The sequence below is a fragment of the Gorilla gorilla genome, chromosome 1 (genome assembly GCF_029281585.2).
Source record: "Gorilla gorilla gorilla isolate KB3781 chromosome 1, NHGRI_mGorGor1-v2.1_pri, whole genome shotgun sequence".
Lineage (NCBI taxonomy): Eukaryota > Metazoa > Chordata > Mammalia > Primates > Hominidae > Gorilla > Gorilla gorilla.
The window spans coordinates 117,472,268-117,493,324 of record NC_073224.2 but is presented as its reverse complement, the minus strand read 5'-3'; the positions used below and the strand labels follow the sequence as shown (position 1 = coordinate 117,493,324).

At 43.4% G+C, this 21,057-nt stretch overlaps 1 protein-coding gene across 1 annotated transcript in view; it reads right to left on the bottom strand.

Annotated features, from left to right (window-relative positions):
• LOC134756861 (putative neuroblastoma breakpoint family member 8) overlaps nucleotides 1–14,021 on the bottom strand; it is a 49,639-nt gene extending 35,618 nt beyond the window's left edge. The window contains exons 1-4 of the mRNA XM_063696344.1: nucleotides 13,254–14,021; nucleotides 12,692–12,881; nucleotides 10,382–10,649; nucleotides 4,571–4,601 (exon numbers count right to left, since the gene is read on the bottom strand). Of these exons, the coding sequence (XP_063552414.1) occupies nucleotides 4,571–4,601; nucleotides 10,382–10,405 (55 nt within the window). The 5' untranslated portion in view covers nucleotides 10,406–10,649; nucleotides 12,692–12,881; nucleotides 13,254–14,021. The remainder of the gene's footprint in view (nucleotides 1–4,570; nucleotides 4,602–10,381; nucleotides 10,650–12,691; nucleotides 12,882–13,253) is intronic.
• Nucleotides 14,022–21,057: the final 7,036 nt, after the last annotated feature.

Genomic DNA, 21,057 nt, shown 5'->3' with positions numbered 1-21,057 from the left:
AGGTATCAAGTGATCAAAGTCATTTATATAGAGGTCTCCTGAAAACATGTGTGACCATCTATCTTGGGAAGTTTTGTAAACCTGATGCTATTTTGTTGTTTCCATTTTGTTTTCCCATATACTGAAAAGAACAGGGCCACGAGCAGTTCTTATGGAATATGGTTTGATATATATTTTGTTGAGATGACCTAACACCATTGATTTTGGGTTGCATTCCACTAACAGAACATGGCAAGATCAAGGTTATGGTCAGGGTTGGTTGGCAATCCTCAGTGTTGCTGTGCAGTAGAAGGTGAGTTTGAGGTGAGAGGAACAAGTAGGAAAGAGTGATCCCCTGAACCACCTCTTCGCTTTCTCAGCTTTCATCCCCACCTAGGTTTTGTGAGCCTGGAACTTGAGAGACTGTTCTGTAGCCCAGGTCTCCTAAGATTGGCTGCTGGACTTGCCTGAGTTGAGGGTGCAGTGGGTTGACCCTGGGCTGCCCAGCATTCATGTGGAAGGGAAGGAAGGAGGACTGGTTAATCCCATTTGAAAGCATCCCTCTCTGCAGCCCGCACCATCTTCCAGTGACACTGTAAGGATACTGCTTTGAGATGTATCAAAGGCTTTAAGTCAATGTATTTTCTAGGGTCTGGGAGACCTGACATTCTGTGTCAGAATGAAAATCTGTCAAGTTTCTAAATGAAAAAACTGCAGGTTCACAAAGTGTCATGGGTTACTTGAGGTCACAAAGGGATGAGTTTTCAGCACTGCCAATAAAAGCAATCACAATAATTATTCAGTAATTATTCATAGGATCCATACAATCCAATAAATATTCACATATTTAGTAATTATTCATTGACCAATTCGTACAAGGCATTTTGCTCAAAACTGTGTTTATATTTGGACATTGTATCTTCATCATAATCCTTAAGGTAATGCTATTATCTATAAGTAACAGGTAAGAAACCTGAAGATGAGGGACAGCTAATCACCTATTTGGCCATATTTCCATTTTTTGGTTTTTGTGATGCTGGAAGAATGACCAGAATGGGTCACGGGAAGAGTATTCATTCCTGTATTATTTTCCAGGACAGAGGTGTGCCCTTCTAGAGTACTGGGACCAAAATTCAGAAGTGTCTGAAACCTTGCTTTAACAGTATGGGAAATAACCTCTATCACCTGGAATTTCCCTGGAACTTTGGAATATACAAGAGAAGTATGAGACGTGGGTCTTCCCTTGGCTGTGCTTAATTCACTCTTCTATGGAATACCAATGATTCTCACTAAGACTTTTGCCTTTTTATAACCACAATGTATGTCTTATGGAGAAGATTTTACACTTTGCTCTATTTAGAAAGAATAAATATGAGCAATAGTTTTAGGTTTTATGCCCTGGACTTCATATTTTTCTGATTTCTGTTTTGAGATTAAATTCTCATGTAAATAGAAAAATACTTATTATTTCTCATCAGGCCAAGTTTGTTATCAGCTTGAGTTTTTGAAGATGAAGCACAAACTTTTGATTTTATCTTTGTCCTCATCAGCGCCACTCATTGTCTCTCAGTATGACCTGGACTTGCCCCTGCATTTACCCTCGTCCTGCTGAGCCATCTCCATGCACTGCCCAATTCCATCAGTGATTCGGGGTCCTCCCAAGGCTCCCTGAAATGTGCACAGGGATCAGGGCGTCAGACACATTCCAGACACAAAGGCAACCCACACTGTAGAGTGAGCAGCTGTGTTCCCACTTCCCTAATGTTCCAGTGATGTCCTCAAACTGAAGGGAACACTTTCCCTTTTTAAGGGTCTGTTCTTCATGTCTCAATGCCTCTGATCTAGTGAACACAACTGTCCTGAAACTGAAAGAACCTGCTAAATTTCGAGTTTCTGGTTAGGTGTCTAGTATAGGTTTATAAGACTTCCTTACTTACCTATGACTGCTGAAGTTTGAATTCTTAGGAGTATGATTCCTTTTCTTGTAAGCTGAGCAGCTTAGGAAAGATTGGCCATGTTGCTGTGAAAAAAGAGGTAAACTTAATTTCTACTCAAAGCATGCTTGAATTTGAAACTAGGGCTTCCACTCTTCCAAAGTTGGACTGTCACTACCTCAGGCATGTGTCCCGAAGGGCTCATGTCTCTGTTGTACTCAAAGTTCAAATGGAGCCCAGCAAGCCAGATCTCCTTTACTTCCAGGTTCCCTCAACAGTTTCTCCTCTGCTTTAGAGACTGCCTTGAAAATATTCTTGTCCTGCTGTTGTGTTTTGGCTTTGGAATGATGTGATGCAGCTCAATGGGTCCTACCCCCAAGTTGATCAGAGTAAGAAACAGCTGGGAAAGTCAGTGCAAATTCAAGTTCATCATCCTCCTTGCAGGGATTCTGATTCAGAGGGCTCAGGTGGGGCCTGGAATGTGTTTGTTAACATGACTCAGATGTGCAGTCAGTTTGGGGACCCGCTGATACCATCGACCTTATAGTTTATGGGATGATTCTGTTTTGCTGATGAAGAAACTGAGGCATAGAGAGTCTGTAACTTGCCCAAGTTCCCCTTGCTGTAAGTCCTGGAGCCAGATCTCAGGTGGAGCAGCCTCTTCCCCATCCCCTTCCCACATTTTCCAATTCAGCTGGGTCAATTCTTTCCAAGTACGTGTTTCTCTCCCCTATACCTCATTTCTGAAAAAAGGAGAACTGGAATTTAACTTCTTTCATCTAATACATTTCCTCACAACATGCTGCCAGCATCATATTCTGGCCTCTTACTATTAAAGTGAGATGCCTTTTTTTTTTTTTTTTGTTTTGAGACAGGGTCTTGTTCTGTCACCCAGGCTGGAGTGCAGTGGTGATTATAGATCACTGCAACCTTGAACTCCTAGGCTCAAGCGATCCTCCTGCCTCAGCTTTCCAAGTAGTTGGAACTCTAGGCACACATCACCATTTCTGGCTAATTTTTTATTTTTCATGGAGACAAGGTCTTGCTATGTTGCTCAGGCTGGTTTTGAACTTCTGGCCTCAAGCGATCCTCCCACCTAGGCCTCCAAAAGTGCTGGGATTACAGGAGTAAACCACTGAGCCTGGCCCTGAAATGCTTTTTTTTTTTTTTTAATGAAAATACAAGGCATGGAGATGTGGAAAGACACCTTGCTTTACTACTGTTATTATTATTTCTATAGTATAATTCATATATCACAAAAATCACCATTTTTAAGCATATATTTCAGTGTCTTTTACCATATTCCAAAAGTTCTGCAACCATCACCACTACCTAATTCCAGAATATTTTCATAATGCCAAAAAGCATGCCTGTACCTATGGGCAGTCACTCTCCAATTCCCCCCTTCTTGCAGTCTCTGACAACCACTAATCTACTTTCTCTATATATAGATGTAATTGTTCTGGGCACTTCCTCTATATGGGATAACAAAGTGTGGCATTTTGCATCTGCTTCTCAGCATTTTGTTCTCAAGTTTCATCCTTTTTAGCCTGCATCAATACTTCATTTTTATGGCCAAATAATATTCCACCATATGATTATACCACATTTTGTTTATTCATCAACTGACGGTGGTTTAAGATGTTTCCACTTTTTAACCATTATGAATAATGCTGCTATGAACAGCTTTGTACATGTTTTTGAGTGAACATCTGTTTTTCATTTTCTTGGTTATAAACCTAGGAGTGCAATTGCTGCATCATGTCACTTTATGTTTAACTTTCTTTTATGTTTAACTTTTTGAGGAACTTACACACTGTTTACCAACTTCAATGGCTATGCCATTTTACATTCCCGCTAGTAATATATGAGAATTCCATATTCTCCATAACTTTCCAAACTTGTGTTGTCTTTATTTTTTCTTAAGTCATACTAGTGGGTGTGAAGTGGTATCTCATTTTGATTTAAATTTATATTTTCCTAATGATGAAAAACATCGAACATCTTTGCATGTGCTTCTTGGCCATTTGTGTGTTTGCTTTAGAGAAACCTCTACTCACAGATTTTTTCCCATTGTTAAATTTGGTTGTTTGTCGTTTATTGCTCAGTTATATGAATTCCTTATATACTCTAGGTACTAGACCCATGTCAAATATATAATTTGGAAACAGTTCTCCCATTATGTGGATTATCTTTTCACTTCCTTGACATTATCCTTTGAAGCATATAAGTTTTTTATTTTAGTGAAGTCCATGTATCTATCTATTTTCGGGTTGTTTGTGCCTACTTAAAAAATTTCTAACCCAAAGTCACAAAGATTTGTACCTATGTTTTCTTCAAGACATAGTTTTTTGAATGAGAACTTTTTAAAAATGAAGTGCAATTCGCTTGATTTCTTATTGTGGTGAGTGCTGCAGTATCTAGTCTAAGAAATATTTCCTTAGCTGATCAGAGAACCCGGCCACTTCATTCCAGACTTCTGTGGTTTGAAACCACTGGTTTGTGGTAATGTGATAATAGGCAGCAAGAGAAAACTAGTACAGGTGCCTGTCTCTCCTCTTGAATTTCAATTTCAGATAAATGTATGCTAACCCTCTAAGAGAAAAAAATCCATCAACCAATCAATGAAAGAACTACAGTAAAAATATTGCCCTCACCTTTATGTAGCTGTTCCAGAGCCCTTGCCACCTGAAGAAGACAATGAGGGGTATTTCAGGCACTTGAGGAGTGTGGCTTTACTGTTATCAATCACATTTCTGAAAGAATAAAAATGGTTCAGTGAAGGGATGGGTTGCCCCTCCACACCTGTGGGCGTTTCTCGTTAGGTGGAAGGAGAGACTTGGAAAAGAAAGAGACACAAAGACAAAGTACAGAGAAAGAAAAATGGGCCCAGGGGACCGGCGTTCAGCATACGGAGGACCCATGCTGGCACTGGCCTCTGAGTTCCCTTAGTATTTATTGATCATTATTGGGCATTTCTGGAGAGGGGGATGTGGCAGGACAATAGGATAATAGTGGAGAGAAGATCAGCAGGTAAACACGTGAACAAATGTCTCTGCATCACAAACAAGGTAAAGAAAAAAGTGCTGTGCTTTTGATGTGCATATACATAAACATCTCAATGCCTTAAAGAGCAGTATTGCTGCCAGCATGTCCCACCTCCAGTCCTAAGGCGGTTTTCTCCTATCTCAGTAGATGTAATATACAATCGGACATTCCATTGCCCAGGGACGAGCAGGAGACAGATGCCTTCCTCTTATCTCAACTGCAAAGAGGCCTTTCTTCCTCTTTTACTAATCCTCCTCAGCACAGACCCTTTACGGGTGTCCGGCTGGGGGACAGTCAGGTCTTTCCCTTCCCACAAGGCTGTATTTCAGACTATCACATGGGGAGAAACCTTGGACAATACCTGGCTTTCCTAGGCAGAGGTCCCTGCAGTCTTCCGCAGTGTAGTGTGCCTCTGGGTACTTGAGATTAGGGAGTGGTGATGACTCTTAACAAGCATGCTGCCTTCAAGCATTTGTTTAACAAAGCACACCCTGAAGAGCCCTTAATCCATTTAACCCTGAGTTGACACAGCCCATGTCTTAGGGAGCACAGGGTTGGGGGTAGGGTTACAGATTAACAGCGTCTCAAGGCAAAAGAATTTTTCTTAGTACAGAACAAAATGGAGTCTCTTATGTCTACTTCTTCCTACACAGACACAGTAACAATCTGATCTCTTTTTCTTTTCCCCACAGTTCAGGTCAGGCCGTGGTTCATGTCTGTAATCCTAGCACTTTGAGAGGCCAAGGCAGGTGGATCACTTGAGGTCAAGAGTTAGAGACCAACCTGGCCAACATGAAGAAACCCTGTCTCTACCAAAAATACAAACATTAGCCAGGTGTGGTGGCAGGCGCCTGTAATCCCAGCTATTCAGGAGGCTGAGGCAGGAGAATCACTTGAACTCAGGAGGTGGAGGTTGCAGTGAGCTGAGATGGCGCCGTTGCATTTGAGCCCAAGGAAAAGAGAAATAACTCCATCTCCAAAAAAAAAGATAAAATAAAATAAAGACGGTTCACTACTTAACTCCAAATTTTATTATGTGAAAATGTAACATCTCAATTTTAATAGCAGATTTTTAAAAATTCCTTTTCTTATGCTCACCAGACAAGGTTTGGTAACAAATACCAGTCACCGGCACAGATGAACCAATTCAAGGAGAGCCATAAACAGGACTACTATTATGTTTCCCCAAAAACCATCCCTAGAATGCAATCTCTTCTCTACTTGTCACAAAACGAACACAATAGTCCACTATATAAAGTCCCAAACACAGGAAAATGTAAATATAATGAAATCTGCTTTCCAAATGTTTATTCTATTCAGACCCAGTCATGGGGACCAGGGATTAGGAAATGACTACAAACAGGTTCAAGGGAATTTGGGAAGTGACAAAATATGCTGAAGTAGAACTCTGCTGATGGCTGCACAATTCGATAAATCAACTTACATCATTGAGTTGTACATTAACAATGGGGGACTTTTATAACAAGTAATTCTTTAAACAAACTTTTGGGTTTCTATTTCAACATGGAAAGAGCTAGGCAGTCATCACTTGTCCTCACAGCTAGAAAAAAGCTGAACAAACTGAAAGTCAACCCTTCTAGGGTGGATCAGAGAATTGAGGTCACAGGGAAAACTGCCACCTTAAAAATGAGAAACACAGGCCAACACACAAGGAGTCACAGCTCACAGGGAAGAGAAGCTACTGGGGACAGCAAGTGGGAGGAGCACTTAAATGGTATTGACAGATTACTAGAAGCTGAGGATAGCCTGGCTAGAACATTAAAAACTCCTTGAAGACCAGACTAAAGGGGAATCTCACACATTTCCAAGTGTTACTACAATGATCTCAACCAGGTTCTCATGATGAAGTTCAGAAAACCTCCCTGAGGTTTGGCACTACCAACTTCAGGACTTACATTAAGCTACAGTAACCCAAATAGTGTGAAGTTGGTGAAAAGAGAAAACACACACATATAGATGCATGGAAAAGAATACAGAGCCCAGAAGCAGGCCTACATACAGTCCACTGATCTTCCATGGAGGTTTGGAGACAATTTAAAACAGCAAAGATAGCCTTTCAAACTAGTGGTGCTAGAACAGCTGGACAACCACATGCAAAAAAATAAATAAATCCAGGTATGCATGTTATACCCTTTATAAAATAAATCTTACATGTAAATGTAAGGTGCAAAACCATAAGAATCCTAGGAGATAACATAGGAGAAAATCTGAGGGATCCTGGGTTCAATGATGGCTTCTTAGATACAAAACCAAAAGCACAATCTACTAATGAAAAAAAAATTAAGTTGAGCCTCATTAAAATTAAAAACTTCTGTTCTGTGAAAGACACTGTTAAGAGAATGGAAAAAGCAAGTCACAGACTGGGAGAAAATATTTACAAAATAATCTGATGGAAAAACTGCTGTCCAAAATATATGAAGAATTCTGAGAACTAAACAACACAAAGCAAAAAAAAAAAAAAAAAAAAAAAAAAAAAAAAAGGTGAAAGATCTGAACACCTCATTAATAAGATATACAGATGGCAAATAAGCATATGAGAAAGATGCTCAAAATCATTTGTTGTGAGGGAATTGCACATTAAAACAACGAGATATCACTGTAAACCTATCAGAATGGCTAAAACACAAAACGGTGAACACACCAAATGCTGTCAAAGATGAGGAACAACCAGAACTCTCCATAGCTAGTGGAAATCAAAAGTGTACAGTCACTTTGGAAAACTTAAGTTCATTCAAAATCCTGCACATAAGTACTTGCAGCAATTTTATCATAATTGTCAAAACTTGGAAGTACCCAAGATGTCTTTCACCAAGTGAATGAATAAACAAACTGTGTTGTAGCCATACAATGAAATCTGATTCAGTGATTTTACAAAACAAGCTGTCAAGTCATGAAAAGATGTGGAGGAACTTAAAGTACATAATGCTAGAAAGAAGCCAGTCTGGAAACCTACATACTGTAATTCCAACTCTAGGACATTCTTGGAAAGTCAAAAAGATAGAAGTAGTAAAATGATGAGTGGTTGTCAGGGGTGGAGGAGAGGAGGAGGCATGAAATGGTGAAGTACAGGGAATTTTCAGCAGTGAAACTATTTTGCATGATGCTGTATTGGGGATTTAGGACACTACATAATTGCCAAAACCCATAATCTGTGAAACTTAAAGAATGAACTCTAATGTAAACTATGGACTTTAGTTGATAATGATGTATCAATAGTGGTTCATCAATTGTAACAAACGGACCACACTAATACAACATACTAATAGGGGAAACTGTGTGCTGGAGGACAGGGGAGACTAGGAGAACTCTCTGTACTATCCACTCCATTTTTCTGTAAACCTAGAACTGTTCTAAAAAATAACATCTATTACTTTTTTTTAATTAGGATGCAGCAGCCCCATACCAAGGTTTTGGTGGCATCCTGTTATTGTGTGGTTAGTACTTGGCATTGAAGTGCACCAACCTGGAGTCAGAGCAGTTGGAGATTTCAATGCCTGTGCCATTTACCTCTAACCCTGGGGTGCCCCTGGAACACAGATAGTAGATCAGTTAGGCAGAAGCAGCCTCAGTCATCTAGACAGTGCAGGGTTCTGGTAAGGACAGGTGCAAACCATCTAGGTGGGCAGAACTTGGTGACAACTAGGAACCACTGAGACTCAGCAGCTGCCCCAGTGGCACCCACAAATCAGAGGAGGAGGAGGCTGGGAGGACCTAAGGGCTACAGGATGAGCTCCCTGCCTACAAGACAGAAGCAGCTCCAGAGGTTTTGGTAAGTAATGTAGATTTCAGTGCAGTGTGGTCTATTTAAAAAAGTAGAACAAAAAGGAAAGAAAAAGAGAGAGCATGAGAGACAAAGAAAAAGAAAAGAAGAAAGGAAGAAAGGAAAGAATGGAGGGAGGGAAGGAAGGAGGGAGGGAGGGAGGAAGGGAGGGAGGAAGGGAGGAAGGAAGGAAGGAAGGAAGGGAGGGAGGAAGGAAGGCAGGGAGGGAGGGAGGAAGGGAGGGAGGAAGAAAAGAAGGGAGGGAGGGAGGAAGGCAGGGAGGGAGGGAGGAAGAAAGGAAGGGAGGGAAGGCAAAAGGGAAGGAGGGCGGGAAAGAATAAAGAGAGAGAGAAAAAGAGTGGGAGAGAAGTAGGGAAGGGAGAGAAGTAGGGAAGGAAGGAAGGAAGGAAATGAGCAAATTTACATGAAGATGAGAACATCCAGGGGAACTTACACCACCAGTATTTTCCATTAACAGGAACGTGCTAACTAGTTATTGGAGACAGACGCACTACTGTAAAACTATATACTGTTTCCATGGGGTACAACCCCTTCTTCCTCCTCTGAAACACATTATTCCTCTGGCCCACTGTTGCCAGAGACACTGAGTCTTGTCTTTGGATAAGTTCTGGTGCCCAAAAGAATGAGATGAGACAGTGGATCCCAGAACACCAGGCCGCAACCTTCCCTGCTGCTCCTTGTCCACTCCAGAAGCTGCCCGGCTGCAGGTGGGGGCCTCAACCCCTGGGTTTGACATCGTCCATTTGTCATTCTCACTGGACTTCCCTCCTTGCACTGGCTCCCACTCCCCCAGGACCTGGTGGACGGCCACGTGAGAAGGATACAAACAGGCCATGCCCCTTTCTTTCTCCCCATCTCAATGCCTGCAGTGGTGGGTTCCATGGGGTAGTGACCTGAGATTTACTCATTATGGGGTCTCTAGCCCAGAGCAGGGCATGGTACCTAATAGTCACACCATGAATGCTCAGTCAAAGAAGGTGTCCACCACAAGGTCCTGGGGAACCAAGAATTCCACTGTGGCCCATAAATTCTAAGTCCTACAGGATTCTGGAATGGGAGATGGGAACGGCCTTCAAAAGTGGCCTCTCTTTTAACCCATTATACTGGCAACTGAGCCATGTTTCCCCATCCTGGACACATCTAGAGGGCACTGCCTAAAACCACACACATCTCCCCACCCAGGACAGTGCAGGGCCTTAGCCTGGGGGATGCGGGTGGACAGGGAGGGGGTGAGCCATGAAAGCTGAAGAGGAGAAAGCAGGTGAAAGGGGACGGCAGGGTGGAAACAAGAGACGGAAATGGGGGCAGAGAATGGGGGGTAAGAGGGGAAGAGCAAGGAGTGGGATGCAGATCTAGCTACTAAGGAAAAGTCCTGGAGAGAACACTGTCCTCTCCTGAAGTAAAATCACTTCCACCTGACAACGGCACTGCAGGTCGAGGGTGGCACACGCTGTGAATATTTGTTCATTCACTTAACAAATATTAATTCAGTATCTGTTTCATGCCAGGCAAGGCCCTGCGATGTTTAGGGCACTTGGCATCTTCCCTTCACATCTGAGTCATAATAGAAAAAGGACTCTCTGACTCCATCGAGCTGGCAATGCCTCAGGGTTTTTACCTGTGGGATCTGGCAGCTCTTCATTCGGCCCACATCGTGTGAGGTTGCTCTTGGTGCACCAAATGGGGAAGTTTCTACATCAGTACCTCGGAGAGTCCACTGGAAGCCCTGGACAGTGGGAGTTGGTGGCACCCCCAGCGTGGAGGCCAAGAACACACAGCACTGAAGCTCCAGACACCCTCAGGAGGATGGTAAGGGACGGTAAGGTGAGAGCCTGGGTCACCAGGAACCTTCGCCTGCATCTAAACAGGATTTGCTTTCAGATTGCCTATGAGATAAAAGAGAGAAATCATGGTTAATATTGAGATCTGGGGCTTCGGCAACTTGAAGGATGGAGCTGCCGTTTACGGAGACTAGGAAGACCCAGGGAGGAGCAGGTTGAAAGGTGGTGGGGAACTAGAATTGTTTGGGTTCCTGTCATATGTAATCAACAGTCCTCACCAGCCTCGGCAACATAGTAAGACCCCATCTCTGAAAATAAAAAATGAAAAATTGGCCCAGCATGGTGGCACACACTTGTAGTCTCAGCTACTCGGAAGGCTGAGGCAGGAGGATTCCTTGAGCCTTGAATTAGAGGTTAGTGAGCTATGATGGCACCACTGAACTCCAGCCTGGGGGGAAAAAAAATAAAGAGTCCTGACAAAATACTTCAGTAGCCAGGGAAGTTTTCACAAAGTAATACTTGAGGCAGATCTTAGTGAACAAGAATTCTATTCTTTCTGTTAGGGAATTAAGAGTGTGTGGGTGTAGTTAATGCTTCTTTGGAATCTCATCTACTGGTCTATCTGGTCTATCTGTACACGTATATTCTACAGGCTGTCTCGCTGAGCTTTCACTAGGTTATGCTACAGTAACAAAAGCCCCAAAATCTTAGCAGCAACACATACAAAGGTTTATTTTTCATTGACATTTCCTTTTATGTCAGGTTGACTGTGACTCTGCTGTATACAAGCTATTTTATTTGTTAGATGGTGAAAACTGTGACACTTGGGAGATTGTTGAATATGGTATTAGTATGTTCATTCATTCATTCATTTAACAAATATTTATTCAATATCTGTTTCATGCCAGGCAAGGTCAAGTACTGAGAATACAGTGGTGAATAAGAGACAAAATCTCAAATTTCCAGGAGCTTATGATGAAAATGAGATTGAACACATACAAAATAATCATAATAACAACAATGAATACTATATTCATAAATAATAGCTGTAAGAGATTTTAGTAAATCTTTTAAATTAGAAAAATATAAAAATTATTAAAACTAAAATGGCCAGCGGTGATGGCTTATGCCTGTAATCCCAACACTTTGAGATGCCAAGGTGGGAGGATCATTTGAGCCCAGGAGTTTGAAACCAGTCTGGGCACTACAGGAAAACCCTGTCTACAAAAAATAGAAAATTAGCCGGGCATAGTGGTGCATGCCTGTAGACCCAGCTACTAAGGAAGCTGAGGTGGGCAGACTGCTTGAGCCTGAGAGGTCAAGGCTGCAGAGACCCATGATCATACCACTCCACTCCAGCCTGGGCAACAGAGCGAGACACTGTCTCAAGAAAAAAAAAAAAAATTGTTCGATGTAGTCCTAAAACTATTATGTAGAATACTATTGTTTACATCACATCACATCGGCCCTTTAAATGGCTTAACGCTTATTTAGGTACGATCCATAAAGTTTTCCTGGTAATTAAGTATACCTAAGAACAATGAAGTATAAAAGAGTTACTGCCTTGACAAGAAGATTGTAAAAATTGTAAAAAGATAAATAAATAAAGAATCAAAATTGTAGCTCTGTGAGGCTCAAATAACATCTAATTCAAGTCACAATGAACGTCTAGCAATCACTGTGAACACCACATAATTCCCTTAATACATTTTCCCTGAATGCCCAACACATCTGAATTACCAACACCCGTATGTAGCCAAGAAACTGACAATCATTTATAAATTATCACCTATGACTCCATCTGCTCTATGCACTTATTTTTTAAATTTTACTCATTTATTTATTATTTTTATTTTTTGTAGAGATGGGATCTCACTATATTGCCCAGGTTGGTCCAGAAACAGAAACAGACCCACACTAATTTCATAAATTGGATGACCACGCAGTCATCCGATTTATGAAAAAAAGTGCCAAACAGTGCAGAAGGAAAAAGGATAGTCTTTTCAATAAATGGTGCTGGATCAAGCAGACACATCCATGTAGTAAAAAGTGAATCATAGCCGGGTGGGGTGGCTCATGCCTGTAATCCCCACACTCTGGGAGGCTTAAGTGGGAAGATTACTTGAGCCCAAGAGTTTGAGACCAACCTGGGAAACATGTTGAATCCCCATCTCTACAAAAAATATGAAAATTAAGCCAGGCATGGTGGCACACTCCTATAGTCGCAGCTACTCAGGAGGCTGAGGTGGGAGGATCGCTTGAGCCAGGAGGTGGAGGTTGCAGTGAGCTGAGATCCTGCCACGGCACTCTAGCCTGGGCAACAGAGTGAGGCCCTGTCTGAAAAAAAAAAAAGAAATGCAAAAACTAAAATAAAATTGCTATAAGGTTAACACAGAAAAATGTGTTCATACTCCTAGGTTAGGCATTGATTTCTTAAACAGGACACAAAAAGCAGTAACCATAAAGGAAAAGATTGATAAAGTATAATTTCATTAAAATTAAGAATCTCAGGCTGGGTGCACTGGCTCATGCCTGTAATCCCAACACTTTGGGAGGCCGAGGCAGATGTCTCACCTGAGCCTAGGAATTCCAGACCAGCCTATGCAATGTGGCAAAACCCCATCTCTACTAAAAATACAGAAAAGAGCTGAGTGTGGTGGTGCTCCCCTGTAGGTCCCAGCTACTTGGGGGCTGAGGCAGGAGGATCACCTGAGCCTTGGGAGGTCAAGGTTGCGGTCAGCTGTGATTGTGCCACTGCACTCCAGCCTGGGCAACAGAGTGAGATCTTGTCTCAAAAAGAAAAAAAAAAGTTAGAGAATCTCCATTCATGAATAAGCACCATTAAAAGAGTGAAAAGGCAAGCTACAGATTGAAAAAAGAGAAATGCAATACGTATATATCGTAGAAAGGACACATATCCAGAAAAAAGTATTACAAATCAACAGAAAAACAAGCATATCAATGAAAACTGGATAAAAAGATTTAACAGGCACTTCACAAAAGAGGACACACAAATGACAATAAAAGATACTCAATCTCAATACCAGGAAAATGCAAAATGAAATCACACTGATATATTACTGCACCCCTACTAGAATGGCAAAATAATTTTTAACTGACAGGCATCAGCAAGGATGTGGGGTAACCAGAATATCCCTGCTAAATGGTACAACCACTTTGGGAAAACGTTCAACAATATGTAATACTAAGTTTTATCATTCATATACCTCTAAAACCAACAATGCCACTCCTACAAATATACCCCAGTCTAGTAATGTTCTATTTCTTGATCTGTGGTGGTTCACTTGGTAAAAATTCATTACCTGTACTTTTTTTTTTTTTTTTTTTTTTTTTTTTGGAGACAGGGTCTCACTCTGCCACCCAGGCGGGAGTGCACTGCCATGATCACGGCTCACTGCAATCTCAACCTCCTGGGCTCTGGTGATCCTCCCACCTCAGCCTACCAGGTAGCTGGGACTACAGGCACACACCACCACACACAGCTAACTTCTGTAATTTTAGTAGAGATAGGGTTTTGGCACGTTGCCCAGGCTGGTCTGGAAATCCTGGGCTCAAGTGATCCGCCCACCTTGGCGTCCCAAAGTGCTGGGATTACAGGTGTGATCTACCGCGCCCGGACCACCTGCACATTTAAAATTGTGAACCTCTCTGTATACTTCAGTAACTTTTCAAAGATTTCTTTGACACAAAGTTCTCAGAAATCTTAAAGCTAGCATTTCACAACAGAAAAAAAGAGCTTCTGGTTCACTGGTGAAATTTTACTAATAAAATTTAAAAACAAAAAGCTACTAACACATATCAGCTCAGAACAAAGACTAAACACTACCAGTAGATCTTTCCTTTAACTTCGTGAAGCACTGGGATTCATTCTTTCGGCAAAGAAAGGATAAACAACACTGTAACCCAAAGAAAAGATACCACTGCAAGAAAAGACTTCTTTTCGAAAGCAGCTCTAGCAGCAAAAGATAGGAGGAAAGCAAGGAAACCACGCCAAACGTCTTGGTTAACTCTTCGGAGAAAGGACGCCAAATGAGAAGATCTAACAAGCCAGAAAGACAGACACAGGGAAATCAGGCCAACTCTTTGGAGTGCAAACACCAACCCCACAATCCAACCTACCGGAAATCCTGCGGTGAATTAGAGGCCTGCCCCGCTAGTCATGAGGTGATTCAGTGATGGCTACAAACGCTCCTCATGTGCATCCTGGACTTGGTACACCTGGCTTGCCCATCACCAGCCTGGAGAAACCGCCAGGAGCAGAATCCCGGAGGCCAATAAAGACCCCAACTTTGCAAGTCAGGGGCGCGAGTGGTCTCGCCTCTCAGGTCCCCAGAGGCAACCGATTTCTGGCCTCGAGGGTGGGGTGCGGGGTCAGGGTCCTCCACAGGATACACGAGGACGTGCCCCCGAAGCTGCTCATCCCTCCACCCCCTGGGATGCCACAGAACACCCGCCAGAGAGTTTCTTCCCCAGCGCCCAAGAGATGAGGGCTGCCGGCGGCAGCGGCAAGCGAGGAATCGAACGCATGGAACTTAAGCCCCGGCGGGGCCGGAACACACGCCCTCCGTCGCTCGCAACAAAACTTGCGACAGCCGCAGCTCGACCCAGCTGTGTACCCGCGGGTCCCGGACTCACCGCCCGCCCGGCCTGGCGCGGCGCCTTCACCTCGGAAACGCTGGGTGGACTTCGCTGTAAACCGTAACTTCCCATCCAGACGGCATCCGTGCGCCGCGCCTCGGCCCGCTCCTGGCGCCACAGGTCGCCCGTCCCGCGTTCCCAAAAGCACCGCGTTCACTCAGAAGCTCACGCAGCCTCGCGACCCTCACCTACCCCTCCCAATACCGCCGCTGTCTCAACCGCCGCCCAGCCCATAGCCTGCGCCAGCTGGCTCCTTAGGGTCCCGCTCGGCGCTTCAGGAGAGCCCAAGGCGCAGGCGCAGCGGGGCCTTAAAGGTACACGGCCGCCTCTGCCGCACAGCGGGTTTGTGCGGGCCAGGAAAAGGAGTAACCTAGCGGATAGACAGAGTGCAGCAGAGACCGGGAAATCCCTCTCTCCCCTCCGCCTCTCAAAGCACCAGCCCTTGACCCTGCAAATCGCTGATTTCCCGGGCCACTTGAACCGCCCCGGCCAGGTTAAAGGGGCAGAAGACACACCCCCTCGGGGGCCCGGAGCGACCCCGCGTTTAGGACTGCAGGCCTCGTGCTGCAGCACCGCCCCGAGTCTGACTTTCAGGCCCGGGCATGCAGTGCAGACGTGCAGACGTGGGAAGGCAACCCCCAGCTCCCCCGAGAGGTGGCCTTAGGTCACTCGCAAAAACAATAACCCACATGTCAGTGGGACTTGTAGTGATTTTCTAATTTAAATTAATAACAGATTTTGCAGATGGGCTTCCACTGAAATAAGCCTTTGAGAAAAAGAAAAACTTTTTCAACAAGATTAGGAAATACCAAGAAATAGGAAATAAAGCCATGCCGTCCACCCAGCTAACAACTTTGAAAACTTGAAATTTTATCTAAGGCAAATGCTTGCATAACTTTAGGTCGTGCCATTATTATTATTGTTATTATTATTATTATTATTATTTGAAAAGGAGTCTTGCACTGTCGCATGCAGTGATGCAATCTCGGCTCACTGCAACCTCTGCCTCTTGGGTTCAAGTGATTCTCCTGTCTCAGCCTCCCGAGTAGCTGGGACCACAGGCCCTCGCCACCACGCTCGGCTAATTTTTGTATTTTTAGTAGAGACGGGGCTTCACCATGTTAGCCAGGCTGGTCTCGAACTCGTGACCTCAGGTGATCCACCAGGCTTACCCTCTCAAAGTGCTGGGATTACAAGCATGAGCCACCCACTGGGCAAGGCCTGCCTGGAAATAATCGTGAGAAATAAACTCACCCGTCCAAACCCAAAGAATGGACTCCAAGACCCGGAAAACAGCAGAAGTGCGACTTATTATTAATGACAGTCTTGCAAGATCGGGTGTCTGGTAGGCAGGCACACCCAGTAGGCTTACAACAAGCAATTTATCCCCTAGTGTGGAAGTGCCTCCCCCAGTTCCTCATAGGCTGAGTACTATGGGGTCACAGTATTCCCGGATGTCGCCTATTGGATCTTGGGTTGGGACTTTTAGGTTGTTGTTGTTGTTTTTTAGGGTTGTCTCCCTGTATTTTGTTGCAGCCTATAATGCATTGCAATCATGTTCAGCTCGGGGGCTTTTCAAGTATTTGACTTATGACCTGGGCAGTCAGGCAAGCTGATAAGAATAGATGTAGTGAACTATTTTGCAGGTTAGTAAATGTCCATTCTAGACTAAACTCTTTGATTTGGACAAGGCAGCTAAGGTGGGGGAGTGGCGGTGGGCGACAAGCAGGCACCAGCTATTAAAGCAGCGGCCTAGTATATTCTGTTCTTCCATAGTTTGTGGGCCCAAGCCTAACTTCCTACAATAATAATTATATACAAAAGTTTTTAAAAGGGATAAAAGAAAAGAGGGGACATCTCAAATGAATACACTTAAGCTCCCCCCTCAAGAAACAAGAAAAAAGCAAGTAAAAGAAACCTAAAGCAGGCCAGGCACGGTGGCTCACACCGGTAATACAAGCACTTTGGGAGGCCAAGGTGGGTGGATCACCTGAGGTGAGGAGTTTGAAACGAGCCTGGCCAACAAGGCAAAACCCTGTCTCTACTAAAAATACAAAAAAATTAGCTGGGCTTGGTAGCACCCGCCTGTAATCCCAGCTATTCTGGAGGCTGAGGAAGGAGAATCGCTTGAACCCGGGAGGTGGAGGTTGCAGTGAGCTGAGATTGCACCACTGCACTCTGGCCTGCGCCATGGGAATGAGACTGAATCTACAAAAAAAAAAAAAAAAAAAAAAAAACCTAAAGCAAATGGAAGGAAATAATACAGATAATAGCAGAAATCAATGGCATTGAAAACAGAAAAAAACAAAAGGGGAAACTAGTGAAAATAAAGCTGTCTCTTTGAAAAGATCAATAAACTTGACAAAGAAAAAAAGAAGTCAGCTTATGAACATCAGGATGAAACAGGGACTACACTCATTACAGACTGCAGATATCAAAGGGATAATAATAATGGAAAAACTATTTAAAATTCTGTACACACATGTATTTGACAACCCAGATGAATTGGACAAATTTGTCGTAAGTATCAACTACCACAACTTACCTAAAGCAAAACAGGTCATCTGAGTAGCTCCGTAACTGTGAAAATAATTGGATTCCTAATTTTAAAATTTCCAGAAAGAAAAGCTCCAGGTCCAGATGGTTTCACTGGAGAATTCTACCAAACGGTTGAAGAAAAATTAACATCAATTTTTTTTTTTTTGAGGCGGAGTCTTGCTCTGTCTCCCAGGCTGGAGTGCAGTGGTGCAACCTTGGCTCACTGCAAGCTCCGCCCTCCGGGTTCATGCCATTCCCCTGCCTCAGCCTCCCAAGTAACTGGGACTACAGGTGCCCACCACCACGCCCGGCTGATTTTTTGTATTTTTGATAGAGACAGGTTTTCACCGTGTTCGTCAGGATGGTCTCGATCCCCTGACTTCGTGATCCGCCCGCCTTGGCCTCCCAAAGTGCTGGGATTACAGGTGTGAGCCACCACACCCAGCCGAATTAACATCAATTCTGTACAATCTCTTCCAGAAAATAGAAGATGAAGGAACACCTCTCGACTATTTCTGTAAAGCTATGATTACCCCAACTCCAAAACCAGACCACAAAAATGTTTATCAGTCAATGAAGAAAAATCATTTGACAAATTCAACATCTATTCATGATAGAAATAAAGAAGGGAGGCCAGGCTCTTTGGCTCATGCCTGTAATCCCAGAACTTTGGGAGGCCAAGGTGGGTGGATCACCTGAGGTCAACAGTTCGAGACCAGCCTAGTCAACATGGCAAAACCCCATCTCTACTAAAAATACAAAAATTAGCTGGGCATGGTGGCAGGTGCCTGTTATCCCAGCTACTAGGAGGCTGAAGCAGAGAACTGCTTGGACCTGGGAGGTGGAATTTGCAGTGAACCGAAATCACGCTACTGCACTCCAACCTGGGTGACAAAGCGAGGCTCCATCTCAAAAAAACAAAACAAACAAAAACAGAAATAAGAAAAAATAGAAAGAAGGGAAGAAAGAGAATGTTTTACAACTATCAGAAACATAGGAATACAGGACTTTGTCAGCTCGATAAAGACAACTTACAAAAAAATTCACAGTTAACATCTTACCTCATGGTGAAAGACCACATGCTTTCCCTCTAGGACTGGGAACTAAGCAAGGAAGACCATGCTCACCACTGATATTTCACATGACAATCCTACCCAAATCAATAAGGCAAGACAAGGAAATCACAGGCATACACTGGGAAGGTGGAATAGATGAACTTTGCCCTATTCTTCCTGCTCATTACATCTAAAAACCTTGGGCATTGTACATACAACAAACATAGGAAGACTGAAGGGCAAAGAGAAGATAGGAGGCCATCTGGCTTCCTCAAGACCCACAGAAAGCCAGGAGATGAGTTCCCAGGATTCCTCCATGCCCCGGCATACATCCTAGATGTAGAGCCAAAGGAGATGGCAACCCAGAAATACCAATGGCTACAGATCCAGCAAACCCCAATACAATCTTGCTCTCTCTAGGCAAAGGATCAGCAAAGGGGCAGTCTAGCAAGACAAGACACATATACGATCATCAGTTTCCTCAGGTCAAGCACTGTGGAAGAAAAGCTGTGGCTGCATCAACATAAAAGCTAGCAAAATCCCAGTGAGGGGCTTCGGGTTTCACACTTGCGCAGGTATAATGACATACGCTAAACCCCCACCTTGCCCCGGGGGTTCTTTAGGTTCCAGCATTTTATTTATCATGAGACACACAATGACTAAAATGCTGGAAACTAAAGACAGAGAAAATACCTCAAAAGCAACAGAGAAAGACGACATCTTACCTAGAGGGGAAAAACAATTTCAATGACAGATGTTAGAGGAGGAAGCTGGGGCTGTCATCATCATCCCTGCCAGGTGATAATATGTTTACCTCCCTGTCAATAGAAACTACATTTGGAGCCTAGACTTCATTAGATGGTCATGAGACACCTCTCCCTCTGTCTGCTAGGCTGCTATCAGAGGAGTCCTGGTGGAGAGTCAGGACTTTCATCCACCCAGCAGTAATAAGGCTGCCCTTGTCCTGTGGTGTCACTGGAGGCCACGTGGAAAGCAGTAATGAAGCACTCCTACCCACCCAGCCAGGGAGGTAGCAGTGGAGGAGGAGTGGGCTGCTGGAACTCCCTCTCCTACCTTAGCAGCTCCTCCACTCAGGGTGTCAACAGAGGTCAGTCAGATGAGAAACCTGGATTTTTACACACACCTGGCTACGAGATGGCACCACTCTTCTTCCCCTGCAGAAACAGACTCAAAAAAAGGTAGTTAAAACAGAAGGTTTCAATAAAATTGAAACTCTGATAACATAACACCCAAAAGTCCAAGTTTCAATTGAAAATCATTCATCATGCCAAGAACTAGGAAAATCTCATACTGAATGAAAATAGACAGCAAATACACGCTGGCAATGAGATGAGAGAAGTGTTGGGATTGTCTGACAGAGTTTAAAGCAGGCAAGCCTGATGAAAATGATTTAATGAGTACTTATAAGAACACTTGAAACAAATGGACAAGTAGAAAGACTCAGCAAATAAATGCAAGACATAAATAAGAACCAAACGGAAGTATTAGAAGTGAAAAATGCAACTACAATAAAAAGTCCAGCAGATAGGCTCAGCAGCAGAATGGATGGCGTGGAGCAAACAAATCCATATACTGCAGATGAGAAAAACAGAAATTACAGAATCCTAACAGGGTAAAAATAGACTGGGGGGGAAAGTGAACAGAACCTCAGGGACCTGTGAAACTACCTCAAAAGTTCTCACTTTCATGTTGTTATCAGTGTCTGGAAGGGGAAGAGGAAGAAGACAAGGCTGAAAACATACTCAAAGAAGTAAATGGCCGAAAGCTTCCCAGATTTGGCAAAAGACATAAACCTACAGGCTCAATAAGCTGTGAGAACCCTAAATAGGATAAAACCCAAAGAGGTCTATGGCAAGACACGTGAAAAAATAAAATGTTGGAAAAGAAAGAAGGAAAATATCCGGAAAACAACAGAGAAAGGTGACACCTTCCCTAGAAAGGAAAAACAATTCCGGTGATGATGGATTTCTCATCAGAAACCATGGAGGCAGAAAGAAGTTGTGCAGTGCTTTTTAAGCCATGAAAGAAAATAATTGTCAGCCCAGACTCCTCTGTCCAACAGAAACATCTTTCAGGAATTAAGGGGAAGATCAAAACAGTTTCAGATTAAGAAAAGCTAAGGGAATCTCCGACCAGCAGTTCTGCCTTAAAAGAAAGGCTAAAGGGAGTTCTCTAGACAGAAAGGAAATGATTAAAGAAGGAAACTTGGGATGTCAGAAAGAAAATTTTAAAAAACAGTG